The 21436-nt window shown below is 33.9% G+C and overlaps 1 protein-coding gene across 6 annotated transcripts in view; it reads right to left on the bottom strand.

Annotated features, from left to right (window-relative positions):
- Dmd (dystrophin) overlaps nt 1–21436 on the bottom strand; it is a 2621826-nt gene that overhangs the window by 2162831 nt on the left and 437559 nt on the right. The window contains exon 1 of one of the 6 annotated variants that reach the window (XM_029534041.1): nt 12949–13217. The exons of the other annotated variants lie outside the window; for them this stretch is intronic. Within the exon in view, the coding sequence (XP_029389901.1) occupies nt 12949–12955 (7 nt within the window). The 5' untranslated portion in view covers nt 12956–13217. Of the gene's footprint in view, nt 1–12948; nt 13218–21436 lie in introns of those variants that run through there. 6 annotated transcript variants of the gene reach the window in all.

Raw genomic sequence — 21436 nt, 5'->3', positions numbered from 1 at the left:
AAAAAAAAAAAAAAAAAAAAAAAAAAAAGCCCTAAGACAATAGGAATTAGTTCTATTTAAAGGACATGCTTCAAATGTCCTCTTTATGTTTTCTGATTTGCTTACTTCACTTGCTTATGTAAACAAAAGAAGCATAAAAATAGTTATGTTAATTTTAAATCTCGTTTCATATACTTATGAATTAGGGCCTTCAGTTTACAGACATTTCTTTTGTTTGTAAATAGTGAAAATATATTTATAATTATGATTTTTAAAATATGCTTCTTTTAAGAGAAAATAACATGTGGCATACTCATATGGATTCAAATTGCTTGATGGGAGCAGTACTGTCTGTTTTGCTAGGAAGGCAGGACAAAGGGTTGAAAGAAAGGATGGGGGGACCAGGCTGCGTCTCAGGTACCCCAGGAAAAGATCTTAAATGCATAGCCAAGAGAAACATCTGGAATTAAAATTCTATGCTAAAAGAATAACAGAATATGTTTCTGTATAAAATCAAGGTCAGAGGTTAATTGATTTTAAATAAAAAATTCAGCTCCTATCTAGTTTCTGGGTATGAACATTCCTGTCAGTATTAAAACAATATACTAAGAAAATGTTCCTATCAATGCTTCATTTTTTTAATAAAATGAAATAAAAACTAGGGCCCAAAGATGCTTCTCTGGTTACTATCTTGCAAAAGTAGATAATGTGCTAAGAGAAAGAACATACCCGGGGAATATCTGGCAGATACAACAAAAAGCAGGTTATAGTATAAATCTTTCTCCCTACATCTGTTTCCTTCAGGTGCCTCATTAGCACAGTAGGTATTGTGTCAGTCTCACACATCTGTTTCCTTCCATGTGGGCAGACACAGATTGTACAATGAAGGAGATGTCAAAAATCTGATAAATCTGGTTCAAATCCTAGGCGTCTATAAGTGTTCCAATTCTCCAAGGCATAGATTCTAGATCTAGAAAATATAAATAAAAAAACTCAGTTTTGGGTTTATCTAAGTAAGAGATAAAAATCATCCATGAAACACATTGAGTACTGTACCTAAACTGCAAGCATTCAGTAAATGGCAGGTATTTTCAAATTAATAACTATGTTTCATAATACAAATTTCTTTACACTTAAAGACAAATACTATAAAAATATCTTCCTTCTTAGTTTGCTAAGAGTAACTGGAATTTAAAAAATATTATCAAAATTATAAGCAAATTTAGAATAGACACTTAGAAGCAAAAAACAATGACTATAAGAAGCTGAATATAACAATAAAGTTCCTGGCCATGATATTGCATACTTTTAATTCCAACACTCAGGAAGCAAAGGTAGGCATATCTGTGTGAATTTAAGGCCAGTCTAATCTACATCTTGAGTTAGAGGCCACCCAAAACTACAAAGCAAGAAGCTGTCACAAACAAACACACACACAAAGAACAAGAATAAAAATCCAGTGAAGTCATGACAAATACAAAGTAAAACTTGATTTGAAAAGTAAAATATATCTTTAAATATTGCATGCTCATGGAATACAAAAGTTGGCTAGGTATGGAGATTTTGTTAATGGGATCAATGAAATGAATTATGTGTTACTCCATATTTACTATTGTAACTATATTATGGTTTTCTTTAGCTTTCTTGGGCACAGAAAAAAATTTGAGGCTGAGGTTAGCAAAAATTGAGAAGTATGTGATTAAAGAGAAAAACGAACCCTCTTAATTATCAGGAAAATTGGGGAAGTTTCTTTTTCTCTGTAGTTTATCCGTCAAACTTAGAAATAAAAATGATTTATCTTCTAGCATCTCTGACTTATGAAAATTCAGGATTCTACAAATATTTTTCTATTTAAATATTTTCAAAGCCTACAGTGAACACAGAAAAAGTGTATTTTTATATATGATAAATAAAGAAGTATATCAATAAAAAGGGGCATGCAGTGGGCAGGCAGATGGCTTAGTGGGTAAAAGCATTTGCTCTGAAAGTGTAAAGACCTGGGTTCAAACCCATAACCCATTTAAATGCTGACCAAATAGCTTATGCATATTCCTAGTGCTTCTCTGGGAAAATAGATAGAGACAGAAAGCATGTAGGGCAGCCAGACTGGTGTGCACAGTGAAAACCAACAGAGAAATCCTATTTAAAACAACGTAGAAGAAGAGGACATAAATGTATGCACTCTCTGTCTCTCTGTCTCTGTCTCTCTGTCCCTCTCTGTCTCTTTCTTTCTCTCTCTTTTTCTCTTTCTCTCTCTCTTTCCTGAAAGGAATAATGGGCATGTGACTACAATAGGCTAAATAATATACTCACATTACAAACATGTAACGTGTCTCAAACTCATCAATCATAAGATACCATGCATGGAAACCCCAACTCGATACCATATCACAATATCCAGAACAGCATAAATTAAACATGAATAATACTAAGCACTTAAAGTTTCTATCTATAATGCTTCTAATCAGCATTCTATCTATAATGTTTATAGAATGATTATGGTTCAGTAAACATTTTAGCTACCTTGAGAAACTGCATGGCATTATCATCTGAAGGTGATCGTTTGGCTTTCTATGATCTAACACTTACATTTTTAGCACCATGTAACAAAAGTAGAAGCATTCATGCAAAATAATTATAGGTTGGAGAGAGTGGCCTTTAAAAAGAAGTTCCCCAAAAGATGTAATCCAAATGTTCATCCAGCATACATAAACAATTGCTGTTATATTTGTAAAAAGGCACATTATACAATTGACCAAACAATAACTAAAACCAAAGTCATGTCCACCATTTCAAAAAAAAAAAAAAAAAAAAAAAACCTAACATATGCTCGGCCAATATGACATCTCTGGGGGAGAACCTTGTCTGAGGAGATATAAAATTGGGGTTTTCACATGCTGGCAATATTCTTTTCTTGTCCTTGATAAATATGGATCTCATTGTGAGAATATACTTATTTATTATATTAAAGAAAGGTGTCTTTTTAAAGTTCAGTAAAACATTTTAAATGCAAATAATTTTATTAATGTATATTGAGATTTTTTTCTTATCTTATTCTCTATCTAAATTACTTCTGTGACATACATGGATAAAAATAGAGGTGTCTGAAATGAAGACATATGGAAACTGCTTGGGGAGAGGGAAGGGCCAACCCCAATGGGAGAGGAAAGACAAATAAGGTTAATGTGTGGCAAGAAAGGACAAAATCGGGTACACACATGAAAATGTCATCATTAACCCATTTTAAAAGAATTAAAATAAATAATAACAAAGAAGTGTAAGCCTGCTCATATACATTAACATGCAACTTAGATAGCGGGGAAGGGATCTAAGAATTGGAAACAAGAAGAAAGTATGAGACAGAGATGTTAGAGACAATTTATTCAAGTATGTGCTCTTTGGGGGAGTAGGGACTGACTTTCTACAAATTCCTATTCTTCAGAAAATGTCCAATTTATCCCACCTTCCCAACTAAAATGTAAATTTATGTCTTAAAATGTGTTCTAGACACAGTTTGATCTGAAAATGAAGTCCACATAGACTGGGCTATAAAATTATAAGGCTGTTAAATGTTCTTCTTGTCAAAAGTGTATAGGAGCAGACCTAACCTATTGATGATCCCATTTCTCTAGCCTTTATAATCACTTGTGCTCTGATGGATTTAACCATAAACACTGATAAGATATTTTCAGTTAGCTTCTAATTAAAACACCAAGTTAAACCAATGTAAAAAGCTTTCTAAATATAGCATAGGAAATAGTGTCTGGGGATAGAAGCAAAAACTACCAGTAAAAGGAAACACACGTTTCCAATCCTCGTGAGACAAACATTGGAGGCCATGCTCAGTGCACAGTGAAAGCTATTTATCTGATTGTCTGTAACTGACTTGCAAGAGTTCATTCCTTTCCTTCTAGTTTTGATGTTAATGAAGCTGAACAGCAGCTGTTAGGCAAGCTTCTCATTAGTTCATTTGACCCTTCAAATTTGTCATTTCACTCCTTCCTTTGAATGATTGTTTTTCATCAAGTTTTCTCTTTTTCCTTTCAGTTCTTACTTTGTCCTTTTATGAACTCAGAAGTTTTAGCATATCTCTGAAAGTAGGGACCCAGGAAGCCTGTCTCTTACTAAGCTGGCTTTTTCTGTCTGGATCTGCAGCTGCTGCTGCTCCCTGGAAAGCTGTCACTATAGATATTTCCCCCCTTTTATCCACATAAAGCACATTCGTCTGTAAATCCTCAGGAACTGTATCTTAGTCCATAGCTCTAGCACCAAGCCGGGCTGCTAGGCTTTACCAATAAACATTTGTTGGATGAATGGAAACATCCTGTCACTTGAATCGGTGTGCTCTAATCATGATCTGGGTCACCTAATGGAGAATTAGCCTCTGTTTAGTGTCACTTTGAGGTCCTCTGTGAGTGGTTGTGCAGTGACAGGGAGGTAAACTAGCAAATCCTAGTCACTACCATTCAGGTCACGGGTGGGCTTTTCCTCAATATTTTCTTTTCGTACACGTCACAGAAAATAAATGGGTTCTGTACTTTCCCTGAAGCCCACAAAATATCAGAGTAGCATTAGTGTCAATTCTGATAATCTACTTTATTGTCGTTGGATAATTTTACCCATAATATGTAACAAGGAAATCTGTGTTAGTGAAAGCAGATTGTGAAGTGTTTACCATGCCTGATCCCACAAGTGTTGCTAATGAGTGGCAACAAGGAACAAGGACTTGATTGGAAAAGAATGATTCTAGCAAATTTACTCAAAGGACTATCCTTCTCAAGCCTTTATATTTACAAGTGTGTCATTAGGTATCAAATAATACTAATATTTATTTTTTGAAAACTTACAAGTACCTTTGACCTTCTAGTGTACATGGACATTTTCTGTACTGTTCAAATATCTAAGTCAGCTATTTCCCACCTTCTATAAAAAAGATGCTGAACTCTAACCTCTTTACCCACTGCTATTGTGCATGCTATCATTTTACTTATTTTCTTCTTCCTTATACTCGACTTTTGGCTATACCCTCAAAGTCTAACAAAATAATTTGTGGTGGATGTTCATGTTACATATAAATTATTTATGCTCCTTAGTTATGCTGGTCTAGTGTACAATAGTAGAGCATATATTTAGTGTTTAAAGTATATTCTTTACAGAAATCATGTTTTCCACGGGAATTAGTATGGCTTATAGGGTAAAATGTATGGAGCTGTGAAAGAAAAAAGAAACAAAATGGCTTCCTATAAAATGCTTACTTTTAGAAATTACCCAACGTGTCACTGAACTATTATAGTTAACAATTGTTTTAAGATTTATTTTAAAGTCAGTGTGAATAGGTTTGGCAAATATCATCTTATCTTTTTTTAATATACACTCAGTGGATTAAATTTGTGAAAAGTTATGTGTGCAGAATATCTGTAAATCTTTTCCAAAATCTGAACAATGAAAGGCCTTAGCTTAGTTTAAAGCTTTTAACATTATAGCCTGCTAGTAATAAATACTAAGTAAATATCTGCTAATTTGATCTTAAGCATTATAACTTTGACTATAACTTTTTAACCTCTAAAGTATTGATTTTTTTCTTCATAAAAATTATGAATATTCTCAGTTTTGTAATGATTGTATTGCTATTTGTCTTGATACTAAAAAGTGATATTAGTATATCATAACATCACAAAATCAGTATTAACAGTACATCTGTGAAGGATTTACTCTATATAAAATGCAACTAATTTCAATTATATAGAATCACATAGTACATAATATTCTAAAGATGAACAGTTATATTTATGTCTTATTTTCTATGCAGAAAATAAGATAATGAAAAAATAAAGTGATTAGAAAGTCAATTAATCAATTACATTCAAACTTCTTTGGGATTTTTTTTCTTAACTTGCTTTATATTTTGGTGGTACTAGAGATGGTCCCTTGGACCTCACACATGGTTGGCAAGTACTCTATTACTAACAAACTATAGTTCCTTTTTATTATTATTTTAATACGAGAAAGTAAAATGGCCACAACTAAGTATACTGGAAACATGCTCACTTTTCAAGTAAACAGTACTTTTTGACATATTTGATTCTGCTTTTTAAAAACAATACACTGAAGGGACATTGCGCTTTAATAATTCCATGAGATGCCCCAGTGACTGTGAGAAATTCCAACCAGTGTTCAATACTCTAACTCAGGGAACCAAGACAGGGAAAATCCCTTTAAAGATCACAGTAACAACAACTGAATTTGCCAGAGGTATAGCCTTCCTGTTATCAATTTCAGGGAAGATGAAATTGTCTTTTCTAAATAGCAAAAACAAGTCTACTAAGAGAAAAATCTTTGTGGCTTCCATTACAGAGATTTAAATGAAAATTGAAAATAACACTAAAAAAAAATCCCTTTTTTTGTTTCCCTTTTTAAAAAGAAAAACACTTTATAGTATGTTTGTTATTTCCTTTTGAGATGGATTAAGAGGTCATGAAATTGTTTTCATACAGACACCAAAAAAACTCCCTGTGACAACTTTTGTTTTTTTTTTTCTCAATTGGTTGTTTGCTTTTCCCTAGCTCTATCCCCCTCTTCTGTGAGTTTCCTTCATTGCTCCATACTCCAAAGCCATAGAAAGAATTTTCCTCAGACCCTTAAAGGCTTGTATCTGTTACCATAGAGACAGGCATCACAAGATAGCTGTTCGTAACATTCACATAGAAATAAAACAAAAATCCTAAGGGTTTTACGGGAATTTTCAATGTAAGTTGCAAAAATAAGTATTATCTTCTTCACCACAAAAGTAAGGATTTCAGTTTCAAAAAGAAGTATAAAGATTATAATCTGTGATGGAAGTTCATTATATTTATGTTTATAATCTAACTATGAATTATCCTGTAAATCCAACAAATCCTTCTCTTCCTAAATTCAAGAAAAAAAATTCCTGACGATCTCTGCTAACTTTTATTTCTAGCATGTTTTATTAATTCTTTATAATCATTGTAACCTGTGCATTTATTTTATCTTGATAGTCTTTGATCATTTCTAGAACATATTTGATCAAGGATAGTCTTATCATTTGACAACAGTAAATGAATTCCAGGAATTGGCAATATAAGAATCCCAGAAAATGCATAGGTTTTGGAAGAAAAGAAAGGGTAATTGCAAGATGTGATGTGGTTTCCACTTCCTCTAACATGTCTGCTATTCACTTTTCTTTAAACTCTTAAGGCTGAAATCACATACTGGCAGAAAAAAAAAACATTAATACTGAAAGAAAACACAAAAGAAAAAAATCAAAACCAGAAATGCCCCCTTTGCCAGCACCTCTATGTCCTATCATACAAGTAGGCGCAGGGACACAAGTCAGTCACTGCAGAGACCTGGTATTTACCTATAGCAACATCAAAGTTTTCTTCATAACTATAATCTTTTAACAAGTTACCGTTTAATAATCTACCTTTAACTAGCACACTTAATATTTTGACGATTTTTCAAAATGTTTGTGGTACTCAAATGACTTTTGCTTATTTGAGTCAGTAAACAACATCTATTTTTTTTTTTCTTTTGTCTATATAGAGTGTAGGCAAGCTTTTACTGTTTAGGGCCAGAGAATAAGTATTTGGCTTTGTGACTCATATAACTTCTGTTGTCATCAGTTAATTTCTGTTTTAAAATGAAAGCCACCATAATTTCTGTAAAATACAAATGTATATGGCTAGTCTTTTAACTGGGAGACCCGAAGAGGACAGAGACTTCACAGAAAAACCAAGAGTCAACTAACCTGGAACTTTGGGGTCTCCCAGAGACTGAACCATCAACCAAAGAGCTAGCACAGGCTGGATATATGTAGCAGATGAGCATCTTGGTCTTCATGCTGGTCCCCCAAGAAAACTGAAGCAGGGGCCTTCCCTGAGCCTGTTGCCTGCTTACTTGCTTGCAGTTCCCACACCCATAAATGGACTACCTCACCTGACCTCAGTGGGAGAGATTGTGCCTAGTCCTGCAGTAACTTGATGTGTATGGAGAGTAGACTCTCAGAGGGGGTCGGGGGTGAGGTCTCCCCTTTTCAAAAGAGAAGGGAAAGGGGAAGCGGGGTAGCACTTTCTTGAAGGGATACTGGGAGGACAAGAATGGGTGATAATGAGTTGTAAAGGGAATAAATCAATAAATTAAAAGAAAAAGAATCCTTTTAATAATCTATTTAGAAATATTAAAACAATCTCAATTGGCTTGTTGAATGGAAATTTGGGTGCCATATTCCCCATTATATACAGCTCAATTACAGCAATGAAAACCTCCAAATTATGCCTCAGAAGAGAATGTTTCGTTGTTTTAGTTGTCGCATAGAATCGTCAGTTTCCCAGATATTTAGCATTCAAAATGACTTTAGCTATCTTAAAAGAAATCACTGTATTTTATGCATAGGTGTCTAAATATTCATGCGTATATACTTTTACATGCCATGTGCATGCAGGAGCCCACATAGTTAGAAGATCCCTCAGAGCTGGAGTTACAGGTAGTTGTAATCCACCTAACTCATTGAGAGAACTCATTTGAAATTCATTCTTGACTCTTCCTTCCACCATTCTTTCACCCTTCTAAGTATAATCAGTGTCTGTTGAGTGTTATAGTTTCTAGAAACTTTCATCGTCCATGCTTTTTTCTTTTCTTTTTTTTTTTCTTTTAAATTATTATTCTTTAATCTTTTTTTTTTTTTTTTTTTTTTACAGTCCACTGGTTTTCCTCTCCTGATCTGCCCTCTGGCGGTTCCTCCTTCCATACCTCCCCCAACCCCATCTCCAAAACGATGTTCTCCCCCACATTCATAATTTTCTTTAAAAAATTACAAATATTTAAGTTGGAACCAATTTTGTTTTGTTTTTAAGACACTATTTCATACTGGGATCCAGGCCAGTTTTGAACTCATAGAGTAGCCCAGGCTCATCTTGAACCCATGATAATACTTCTGACTCATCTTTACAAATGCTGGGATACAGATGCTTTTGTTTACTTTTTTCAGCATACAGGCTCAATTTTACTTTTTAAGATTGAATTTTGTAGCCATGTTAATTAATTAATTTTTATTTTTTTACTTACTCATTTTACATCCTGATCACTGGTCCCCTCCCTCTCACCCCCCTCCCACAATGAATTATCATTAAGTTTTAACCCTCCCACATACTGGTGTTTTGAATTTTGTTGTAGGATTTTACACTTATTCCTATTATATTTGTCTTTGGAGGAAGAGTATGGCCAGTAACCTGTAGGTGAAGGCAGTTTTATCTTAGCCTGGGCTAGAGTGAATCTGTTACAAAGAAACAAATTAAAACCCAATTTGGATTTTTGGCCTAACCAGGTTCTTTAGGTAGCTACTTCAGTTCTCTTCAAATTCAGTATATTTATTTGTTCTCTTTCACAGTAAGGTAACTATTCTGATCTTTTTAGGTCATGCATATTAATATTTCACAGAACAAGAAGGCCCAAGGACATGGTCAAATGGCATATTCTGATGAAGTTCAAATCATATAAAGCCAGTTTTCTAGAGCTCTTACAATTCTCCTATGTGAAGTTTTCTTTCTGATTTGCAATGCTTCAGTAAGTGACACAGTAAGTGCATGACAATATAACAAGCTTATATTTATTCACCAGTCTATTATATCAAACAGTAAGCATTTCTTCACCCTGTCTGTATGTGTACCAACAGTAATTTTACCAAGTCAAGATAACAGAACATTGAAGAATGAAGAATTGTGCATGCTATACCTTTCCCCAGACCACCATATCCACTTCAGAAATACCTAGTTAAGAGTAGTGATGATATATTGCTCATTTGTCAGAAAAAATATTTCTAGTTACAAGCAATGATTAAGTTCTCCTATCTTATTTATGTACTTCCCCTTTTAAATTTTTGCTTGCTATCTCCTGGATGAATTAATGTACTTTTATTTTTAAAGAACTGAGAAAAAATTCAAGATTGTGTGTATGCATGTGATCTCTCTCTCTCTCTCTCTCTCTCTCTCTCTCTCTCTCTCTCTCTGTGTGTGTGTGTGTGTGTGTGTGTGTGTGTGTGTATATACATGCATATGTGGTCTGTTTCTTTTACCCTTTTCATTTGTAAGAGATGGATGGTATGAGAATGGGAGAATAATAGGATGGAGGGAAACAAACCTTCCAAAGAATATTTCTTAGATGATAGTATCTCCTCCAACTTATCTTTCCGGATGAAGTATGTATGGCACACTGAAAGGCAGCAAGTGTGTGGAAATTTCAGTGGACAAAGTCCTCACTAAGAGGGAACCAAAGGGCATTTTTTATTGGAAAATACATAGTGGTGCTCCATGAGGTTTTTACTTAAAGAAACAAATAATCACTTTTCTCACACAAATGCTGTAGGGGAAAAATACAATGTGTGCTTGTACAAAACAGAGGAAAATCAACAGCCATTTATAAAATCTATCAATTTTAGAGTTTGGAAATGTATGTAGATATATTTCCTGTTTCATTTTGTCCCACCTGCCTTTCACATTCTCTGTTTTTATGCATTTCTATCTTTTTTAAAAAAAAATTTCCTGTATTACTTCAGGAGCCACAGAATTAAGCAGTTGGGATTTGGAGACTGTACATTGCCTCACTTTGCATGCTAACTGTATTCCAGAGCCAAAAAGATCGGCAAGCATTTCTAAAACTCTTAAGATGCTTTTATCAGAGAGGGTGTACTGCCTGCTTTTCAGGTGTGTGGCCCAAAGCCTGTAAGATTTCATTAATAATCAACAGCTGGTGCCACCTAGTGTCTGTCCTTCCCAGTCATCAGTAGAACCAAATAGCAAGCGCTTCTTAAGTCACAAATGAAGGAAGCATAAACTACAAACTAATAAAAGAATTCACAGTTTGGGGAGTCCAGTGGCTGATTTAAATTACATTATCTCCATTCAAATACCCCCTCCACCTTTTGTAAGTAACTATGGTAACAGCAGTGCAGTATGAGCAAGCAGGAAGCTCACATTTTTCATAGGAGACAATTCACAAAAGAAGAGTTCTACTAAAGAATTTAGGAAAAGAGTGTCTCCCCAACTGCCACTTAAAATCATAATGAAAAGTTGAAAAATGAACATGAGACGGGAAGGAAGTATTTTAAACAATAGCTAGATACCATTAAGATTTTGGCATTTACCTCAGATCAGCACTGATTTGGATGCAAAATTCTGTCAGTCTTTGAGCGCCTCAAATATCAACCAAGTATTAGGACAGACCATACAGGATGCAATCGTACCACAAAGAAATAATCAGACTTTAAAAATCATATTATTAAAATGCGTTGCTGCTAATTGCACATCTTAAAAACTATTTTCATTACTGCTATACAGATGAATTATGAATGACATAGCTGACCCCATTCTGTATGCTTCAAGGTTAAAAAAGTACTCTTCAAATTCTTGCTTATTTTTCCAAACATATGCTAGTAATTAATTTGAATGAATACAAACAATTATAATTAGCCTGCCAGTTTGCAATTGGTTCACTGATATTTAAATACATGTTAACTCACTCTTTCTAAGAGGAATACGTAATTGAAAAACATGAACTAACATTCAGAAGAAAAAAAAGTTACATAACAGCCAGTGGCGTTCTTAGACCAGTCTGAATGGGATATTACAATTACTAGAAAAAAGATCCACTGCCTGTGAGCAACACAGTGTATACTAAAAGGTCACATAAGATATTTGAGTATAATAATCTATTAACTTGGGTAATTTAGCAACTTGGGATACTAAGGAGATAGGATAGAGAGCTTCTGTATTACTTAGTGAAAAATCATGCTTTTCCTACTCAAGAAAATCTATTTCTATATTATTTGACATCTATTTTAAGCAATCACTTGTTAAAAACAGCTTTGAATCTTTTATTTTCTTATTACCCTAGTGGTGATAAAATTTATTTCAGCATATTCAGTCCAATATACACCCACTGATAGATCTGTATGATAGTATATAAAGATAGTATATTGAAATGAGGCATAGTTTCTATTAAAAGCATAAATTGTTCTCCTTTTCCTCAAAACTTTGTTTTTGGAGCAAAATCCAATCCAGGCGGGTGTTACATTTGTTTAAAAGTACTTTGTAATCTACTGATTGAAAGCAATATTGCCAAACAGAAAGAGGGCTTTGGTAATTGTACACAGGCAGGGAATAACGTTAGGCAAAACTCATTACGATCCCAAATAAATAAATAAGTGCTCTAGTTTTCAATAATTTATCATTTTCTGTCATTTTCCATTAACAGCTTTCAAAGCTCTATCTGAAAGAAGCTGATACAGAGAAATTAAGAGCAGTAATCAAGCGAGAAATGATAGACCAGCTGGGTCGACATCAACTTGGCAAAACGTGAATACAGTTCAATAGCTGAAACAGATGCTGGAGTAGTTGGAAAAGCCTGCAGGAGATATTGATATATTTTCTTCATATAATGCAGAATGACTGAATTAATGTCAAAAGCTAGAAATTGATGAGTAGAGATGACTGACAGCCAAACTCCTTATAAAATAGAAACCAAGTATAGCAATTCTAACGTATCCAAACACTCTGTACATTCTCATTTCTCTCAGTGTCTGAATATGCCAATATATCAATCAGTCCTTGCAAGCAAATTACATCTGACTGAGCTGGGGTAGATTTCCACCTCTCATGTCATCATTTACCTGGAGAATGCTAGACCCCTGAAAAATACTTTATTCTAAAATCTTCTAACACTGAATTCTATCCCAGAACTGTTTCACTGAGGTTGGAAGCACGCACCCCCCCACCCCAAATCTAACACAGCACAAGGTAATTTTAAAATCCATTCTGTAAAAGCAACACTGTTTGCAGAGTTTGAGGAGCTCGGCAACAAACCCCAGCTGCCAACAGCTGCTTTCTCAAACATATGCTTTGTCATGGTCAGCTTCTAATTGTATTCATAATGATGCAATAGCTTTAATAATCCTACCTTCCATGCCAGCTGTTTTTCCTGTCACTCCATCATGCCAATAAGTTGGCTGCTGTAACAAATCAAGATAGCGCAAAACAGCATCTTTCTCCTGATTCTGTCATCTTCCTGAAAGCATTCTATTACTGCCGACTGCTGGGAACCAGAAAGTCTATTTGAATTCCAACAGCTCCCCTTTCGCATGATTCAAGTTAGGTTAGGTGGGCATGCCTAACATGATTCTCTCAGTCATTTATTATGCAGCTGCTACAACGTCGGTGTGGTAACCACTCTGACTATCTGATACGTCAGTCGAACAAAACCTCCACCTCGGAGCAAACACATGAGCCGGAGCAGCGTTCTGCATTTAACAAGCATTCTTCCTGCCTAAAAAACAGGATCTGAGAATCTCTTTCAGTATCTGCTTGCTCCGGTATAGATACAAAGCCTTTGGATTAGATTCTTTACCTAATTATACCAAAAGGAGAGTTTTTAGCCACACGTCTTTTCATTTATAGTGAATTTTAGACTGTTTTTAACTTATTTTCTCTGTTCTTTAAGGGTAAAACTCTCTCTTTTTATTCTACTTTTGAAATCAGGGGGTTGAGTGCTCAGTTCTGTTTCTCTGTTTTATTATAAAATACAAGACGTACTTTTTCAAATGAAACTTGCCTAGTAAATTCATGGGAGCAAAATGAAGCAAGAGGATTTTTCAAGAACATATTGGCTATTTTGCACATGAAGGCTTTTAAAATCTGGTACTTTGTGTGTTTCTCCTAAGGGGAAGAAACGTGCATTTGGTATTTTGACTCCAGACAAGTACTCTCATCAGAAAGTAGGAAATGAAATTTAATGATCCTCTTCTCCAACTGACCCAGCAAGTAAATAAATTACAATTTTAGAAGAAAAAGCATAGTCTTTAGAAACTACTATTAATTAATCACAGTTTCAAAGATGAAGTGACAATTGTCTTTAATTTATGCAAATTTTTTAAATTGTAAAACTTCCAAGCATGCCTCTCTGTTGGGGAACTAATATAGTCTGGATTTATGCTACAGGAAATGTTACATGTTTTTATGAAAAAAAATTTAAGAGAGTATTTGCCAGATTTCACTTTTCCTCTGCATTATGAAACAATAAAATATTTTATTCAGCATAATTAAGTTCAGCCAATATGAACATTAGAATCACTGTTTCTCTAAGTAGTGTCCACATAAGCATATTATTAGCTACCATACCACTGTTTATATATACATATATAGTATATAGTATATATATATATAATATATATATATAATATATATATATATACAATATGCATTGTATATATACATCATTCATAGTGTACAATATATTATGCTATATATACAGTATACATATAGTATAAGTAGCATATATGTAGTATAGGAGTCATTTTTATTACATATGTATATTTTATATAAACTGTGATTTTATGATGAATACTACAAACATTTACATAATTCTCATTCTTAAAAAATACAAAAGTAGAAGTATGGATTGATGAAACACAATGTGCAATATCTTTTACATAGGAAGGAGTATAATATATTTTATAAATAAGGTTATTGTAACTGGACCAAACAATGAAGGGAGGAAAAATTAGAGTTAATCTTGAACATGAAACTTAATTCAAGGACACAACTAAAACATGTTCATGTATTTATGCCATTTGTAGCCATAAGAGAGATATGCCAAACGAAAGTAATTTTTGCGTAAACTAATTGTTACAGATAAACTGGAATGTTTAGAATTATTTTGTGAAATGGTCTGCTATTTTATAGAAACTTTGGCAAGTTCAATAGGATTCTGTTTGTCCTTTTGCTTAGGAATAGAATTGAGTATTTTCATTATTTTGTATATTAAGCAAAATAAACTATAGATTATTAATACAGTAATTGCTTCTGATACATGTATGTATATTATTATGTATACAGATAATAAAAATGACACGTACACTAAAAAATTAACATAGCCAACCAGTCATAATAGGTGATCCTATATTTGTGTTTACTGAAAACTACTGGATGGAAGCAATCAGCAAATTTCAGGCATAAAACATTGCATTAACTACATTATTTACTCTCCATATTAGATTTCTATAATTTGTCCGCCTGTTGAAGTGCATGTTTGTTCTCTCTGCTTTCACTCTTGATAAGCATAGTCTAGTCTTTGTTTCTATGAATTAGACTTTTTCAGATTACACATGTGAGATCTTGACGTATTGCTTATTTTGCATATATTAACTCAAGGTTCAACTATGTTGTTACAAATAACAAGATTGTCTTCTTTAAGGGTCAATAATGTAGAATAACAGAAGCACACACTAACAATTATCACAGCATCTTCACCTATATATGTATATCTTCATATATTTATCTATGAATATACTGTGATACTTATTGAGTAACTCATCAGTATATGCTTATATGAGTTCTATATTTTGCCTATTGTGAATAATGCGACAATGAATATTAAAATGGAAATACTTCAATATTGTTGATAAATTGGTTTTATGTCCTTTAGATATATACCTAGGATAGGATGTTTAGAGAAGGATACTATGTTGATGTGTGGTCCTTCTATAGCAGAAATGGTTTAGTCTGGTAATATGACAGCTGTATCTCTAATTTTAAGGAAACAGCATATTATTTTCACTATTACTGTACTAATTTACATTCCCCACCACAGTGAACAATGGTTCTGTAAGTTTTTATTGATATTGTTTATTTTGTTCTCTTTTTGTCTAATTACTAATACTCAGTTTATTGTTCTGATTTTGTGCTTTTCTGATGATGAATGTTCTTTAGCAAGTTATTGGCTATTTCTATGGATTATTTGGGATGAAAAAGTCTATTTAGCTTTGTCAATTTTCTTCTACAAGTATTGTTTGTGTTTTCCTTAATTTTATGAGTTCCTTAGACATTTAGTGTATTATTCTCATATGGTTTGCTAATATTTTTACTCATCATCTATCACCTAATAATTTTATTATATCTTCCAGTATAATTTGAGGTACCCCACTTGGTTATTTTGTACTTAGTTGCTGTATTTTTGCTATCATCTCCAAAAACATATTGCCAAGACCCTTGTCAAAAATCTTTCATGGTTTGAGTATGTCTTTCTGGTGTAAAGTATTTGCTTGCATCCCACTCACAGATCACTGGTTTGGTTCTCTTCAAAAATTGTCTACATTGACTTTGATCAGGTTTATCATTTAACTCTTACATTTAAATATTTAATTCATTAGTTAATTTTTATGTGTCTGTAAGAATAAAATTCAATATAATTATTTTCCTTGTGGATATGCAGTTTTCAAAACATCATTTATTGGATAGACAATTCTTTTTTAATTTTTTTTTTTTATTGATTCTTTGTGAATTTCTCTTCATGCGCCTCTGTCCCACTTAATTCCCTGTCCCTCATACCTGTCCTCTGCCCTTGCAATCTACCCCATGAAAGAAAAAAAAAATCTTGTTGTGGAAGCTATAGTATGTGAGAGTGTATCCCAAAATATCCCCTGTTGCCCACACTCTTTACTTGCAAATATTCACTGCAATGAGTCATTGGTCAAGTTCAAGGTTTCTGGCTCCTGCTACACTATCAATACTGGATCCTTACTAGGATGCTTCTCAGATATCCTATTGTTGGGCTATGTCGTGGTGATCCTGCACCTTTGAATTTATACACCCCTTCACCAGCTGCAGCAGTTCACAGATGGGGAAGATGTTAGGGTGAACCAACTCGAAGCCCTGAATTTGCATCTGGGTGGTGAGCAGATCAGTCCACCAGTTCTCCTATACTCACACCAGGGGAAGTTCTCCAGCACTTCCCAGGCTAGCTTACCCAGTAATGCAGCCTGAAGTGGTAGAGCCAGCTCTCCAGCTTTCATGCCCTCAGGGCTGGCTCACCAGCACCCTCACCAGCAGGGACAACTCTACTATTCAAGTCCTGATCTCCAGAGTGCTGCATCTGGCAAGGGACTGGGTCAACTGGAGAGAGATATTTTACTCTGCATTATTTGTGCTCTTTGCAGAAATGAGTTGCCCTATAGGCATGGCATTCTCTCTTGGATCTCTCCTAAGTTCCATTGACCTGTATTTCTGTTCCCTACCCCCAAGAACTATAGTTCTGATTGTTAGACTAGATATTTGTCATAGTATCTGAAAACAGTGTGACATTTCCAATTTCCTTCTTTTTTTTTTCTTTTCTATTTTTCTTTAAGGATCTTTGGAAGATTTGGGTATGAGAAGGTTCCATGTGCATTTTGTATCTTTACTACAAAATAGTCATTAATTCATATACTGGAGTAATTTTGTTACATCTACAGAGCACTTTGAGCAGTGTGAACATTTAAATAATAGTAAATGCATTGATCAGCAAGCATGAAGTATTGTTTTTTCTATTTCTTATGTCGTCTTCAATTCTTTCCAATGTTTTCCCTTTGTAGATAGTTAACTTCCCTGGATAAATGTTCTTTTATTATTACTTTGATGGGGCTTACTTATTTTTTCTTTTCTGGTAATTTACTGATAGTAAAATAACATATAGGCCTTCATATATTGGTTCTATTTCTTTTAACTTTATTAAAATTGCATATTTTTTGCTTTATTCAGAATAACTAGGAAATAGAAACAAGTTCTGCATCTATCAATTGATGAATATGTAGAGGAAAATGTGCATATACACAATGCAATATTACTTTGCTGTAAAGAAAACATGAAATCATGAAAATTTCAGGTAAATGGATGGAACTGGAAGATAATTATATTAAATGTGGTTATAATTTTATTGTAATAGTGCTGCCTATTTTCCCAGTCTATTTCAGTCAATGGCATTTGTGTATACAACACACAAGTTTGTCCATACGCACACACACACACACACACACACACACACACACACACACACACACACTAACGTGTCCTATCATCACGTCTTTTTGGTCTTATCACCAATAAGACACCCTTATCAAAACTGACAAGATCCTGAAAATATTTCTCCTCATTCTGCTCCCTATTTTCTCCCATACTATCTCTCTCTCTTTTAAAAAAGATTTATATTTTATTTTATGTGTATGAATGTATTGCCTGTATGTGTAACCCTGAAACTGGAGTTACAGATAGTTGTTAGAGATGAGTCCTGGAAAATGAATGTGGGTGCTCTGTAAGAGCAGCAAGTATTCTTAACTTTCCATAGCTCATCTCTGTACCATGTTCTTCTTTGCGTCAATCATATTGACTGTCCTTATTTGTCGTAAAATATGTTAAAGTATTGTCACTTGCAACATTCTCATTAGTTTCATTTTATACTAAGAATATCTTTCTATTACGTTCGCTTCTCCCATAGACAATTCTGTTTAGATGTCATGGCCTGAGAATGACTATTCTTTGTTTCAAAAAATAACACTGTTTCAGGAGGCACAATTCCACAGAATACTCCCTAATCCTCTGGTTCTTACATTTCTTTCTTTCCCACAACCTTTTCTGAGGCTTAGGTGCAGGAGTTGTTTTGTAGATGAGGTCTTTTTGACTGGGCTCCAGAACTTTACATTTGATTGGTTGTAATTTTCTTTCAGGCTTGAATTCTGCTCCAAAGAGACTTTTCCTTGGTGAGGGGTAAACAAAGAAAAGACAATAGGTATGCTAAAGTGGATGAGGAAAAGACCCAGAGGTCTAACTCAACACAAAGAACTGTAGGTAACTAAGGAATGCTAGGACCTGGAGAAATTGTTTTCCTAAGGTGAGAATACCCAATTAGTTCTCCAAAACCAAGGGTCAGCCTAGAAAACGTATGCATACAAGTAACAAATAGATGGAGCAGGCTGTAGTTATGGATTTAGGAATGTATGAGCAGGAGTGTGTGTATGTTTCTGTGCGTGTAGAGCAAGAATTAATAAAACAAAGAAAGACACCATGAATTTGAGAGTGAGAGCAAGAACAATATGGAAAGTGTGGAGGGAAGAAGGCAAGGTGAAAATGAAGTAATTATAATCTCAAAATATGAAATAAATAAAAATACCACCTTCCTGAGTTCAATTAATTTTGCTTCATTGTCCACTTTCACTTTTCTTTACCACACTTTCCACTACCTGATAGCCAGTTGTTGAATGGTTGACTGTGTAATTTTAACTCTCAGTAGATTACAAATTTCACAGTGGGAGTTATTTTTTATACCTGTTTACCATGATGTTTCTATATGAAAGAGTTTATCACAGAGTAGCACATTTTATTTACCTTATCTATCATCTCTCTATCTATCATCTATCTATCTATCTATCTATCTATCTATCTATCTATCTATCTATCTATCATCTATCTATCTATCACCATATGGATATATCAGTAAGATTAGGTAACAAGGAAATTTGTCCTTTGAAAAACCTCTAGTTACCTTGATATTGGGTTCCACTCTTCTTCCTTTCTTAGCTTGTCTTTACAGTTCGATGGAATCGCTCTCATTCAGGTTACTGTGTCCTAAGCCCTTCACCTTTTAGTCCTATTCTTCCTCTATCTACAAAGTTTGACCCAACTGACAATTTGCACTTGCATTAAAATCTTTATCCCCTTAATGTTCATAAAATCCCCATTCTATTTGATTTTTCTCTCCTTTCTTTTTCACCCAGCCAGTAATTGTTAGAGCTCTTGAGGGTGCAATCACAGGCTCTTGATTCCTTTCGTGACTTACTCTTTTTCTGAGCTCATTTTTTCAAGTGAGTGGTTTCATTTGCTGTCAAATCTGAAATGCTTATATATTCTGAAATCCAGAACTTAATATCCAACTCTGTTCTCCAGAATACCTTTGCTTGATCATGATGCCTAAATTTCAAACTGAAACAAAAATCAAGCCCTCATTATTCTTCCAAGTTGCCATTTCTAGAAAGTCTGCTACCATTTCTTCAGTTGTGAGACTTCTTTACAATAACTTGTATTATTTCCAGTAAAAACATGCATACTTATATATTGTAAGAATAGCACATATATAATTATAGATTTTGAAAGTCACTTTTTGGCTGCCTATTAATAAGAGTAACACTAGAATATCAAGTAGTTTTTCAGCATATAGAATGTATGCTATAATTTCTATTGGTGTAGACCTTGACTTTTTCAAACTAAGTTACTTTATAAGTCTACAGAACATTAATTTAAGGACTAGAGAGATGGATCAGAGGTTAAGAGCACTGTCTGCTCTTTCAGAGGTCCTGAGTTCAATTCCCAGTAACCACATGGTGGCTCACAACCATCTGTAATGGGATCAGATGCCCTCTTCTGGTGTGCAGACATACATGCAGACAGAACATTGTATACATAAAAAATAAATGAATCTTTTATAAAAAGAACATTAATTTTAAGAAAAGTTTATTGAGTGAGGCTGAAGAGAGGGCTCAGTGGCTATAAGTGCTGCCTGCTTACAGAAAACCCAGACCAATTCTCAGAAGATACATGACTGCTCACAAGTGTCTGAAACTCCAGTTCTGACATCCTTTTCCAGCTTCCATGAGCATTATGCATTTACTTAGTGCACAGAAATACATGTACAAAACAGCCATAAATATGAAATACAAATGAAAAAACTGAAAAACATTTCATTTTCTCAGTGGTAAATGTTTGGAAATATAGCAGAATGCCACAAAGATGACTTTCATAATGTTATCCAAATTCTATTTGCTTCTTTTGAGAGCACAGGCACTTTTCAGATTATATATAGCCAGAATTCTAGACTGCTATGTTTATAATGTATGTGGCTATTTACATATGAAGTCAATAAACTTTTATAAATATATATTTTTCATACGATGATCAAAGTCATAATCCATAAGCACACCACCATAAGAATCCTTCATAAATCCTTTTATTATTACTTCTACCTTTCTATTAGTTGCTGCCTTCTAAAGATACTAGAAATTGAAGAGTAACATAGACACAAAGCAAGGAAGACAAAGAAAATAATAAGTATAAGGACGTAAATAAATATTAAAAACAACAAAAAATCAGAAAGAATAAAATGTAACACAATATTATCTTGCAGGAAAAATCAGTAAAATTTAAATCCTTAACAGTAGTGGCAAAGATAAAATACCAATCATCAGAAACAGGAAGTAAAGCATGCATGTATATTGTAGGTGCCTTTAAAATGACATTAAAATAATTGTATGAGCTATATTACACCCATAAACTTCACAACTTAAAAGAAATATGATTTTTGGAAAACTGAAAAATACCAAAACCCAGTCAGCATGTGAGAGAAACAGTATTAGTAGTAGTACTTTGAACATTAACAAAACTAAAAGGTAATTTGAACTCTATAGAAAAGGTAATCTCCAGAAACATGTAAAGCATTTTTTAAAATAGCACACATTTTATGTTCCTGATGAAAATGAAAAAAGGAAGGAGTAATTCTCAATGTATTTTATTAGTAAGCATTACCTTGATATTTCAAAAGCGACAGAAGCAGGAAAGAATAGAATGGTGCATGCCACCATGCCCGGTCC

This window comes from Mus pahari, chromosome X (assembly GCF_900095145.1).
Source record: "Mus pahari chromosome X, PAHARI_EIJ_v1.1, whole genome shotgun sequence".
Taxonomy (NCBI): domain Eukaryota; kingdom Metazoa; phylum Chordata; class Mammalia; order Rodentia; family Muridae; genus Mus; species Mus pahari.
The sequence above is the reverse complement of the archived record's forward strand: the minus strand, read 5'-3'. Positions and strand labels throughout refer to the sequence as shown.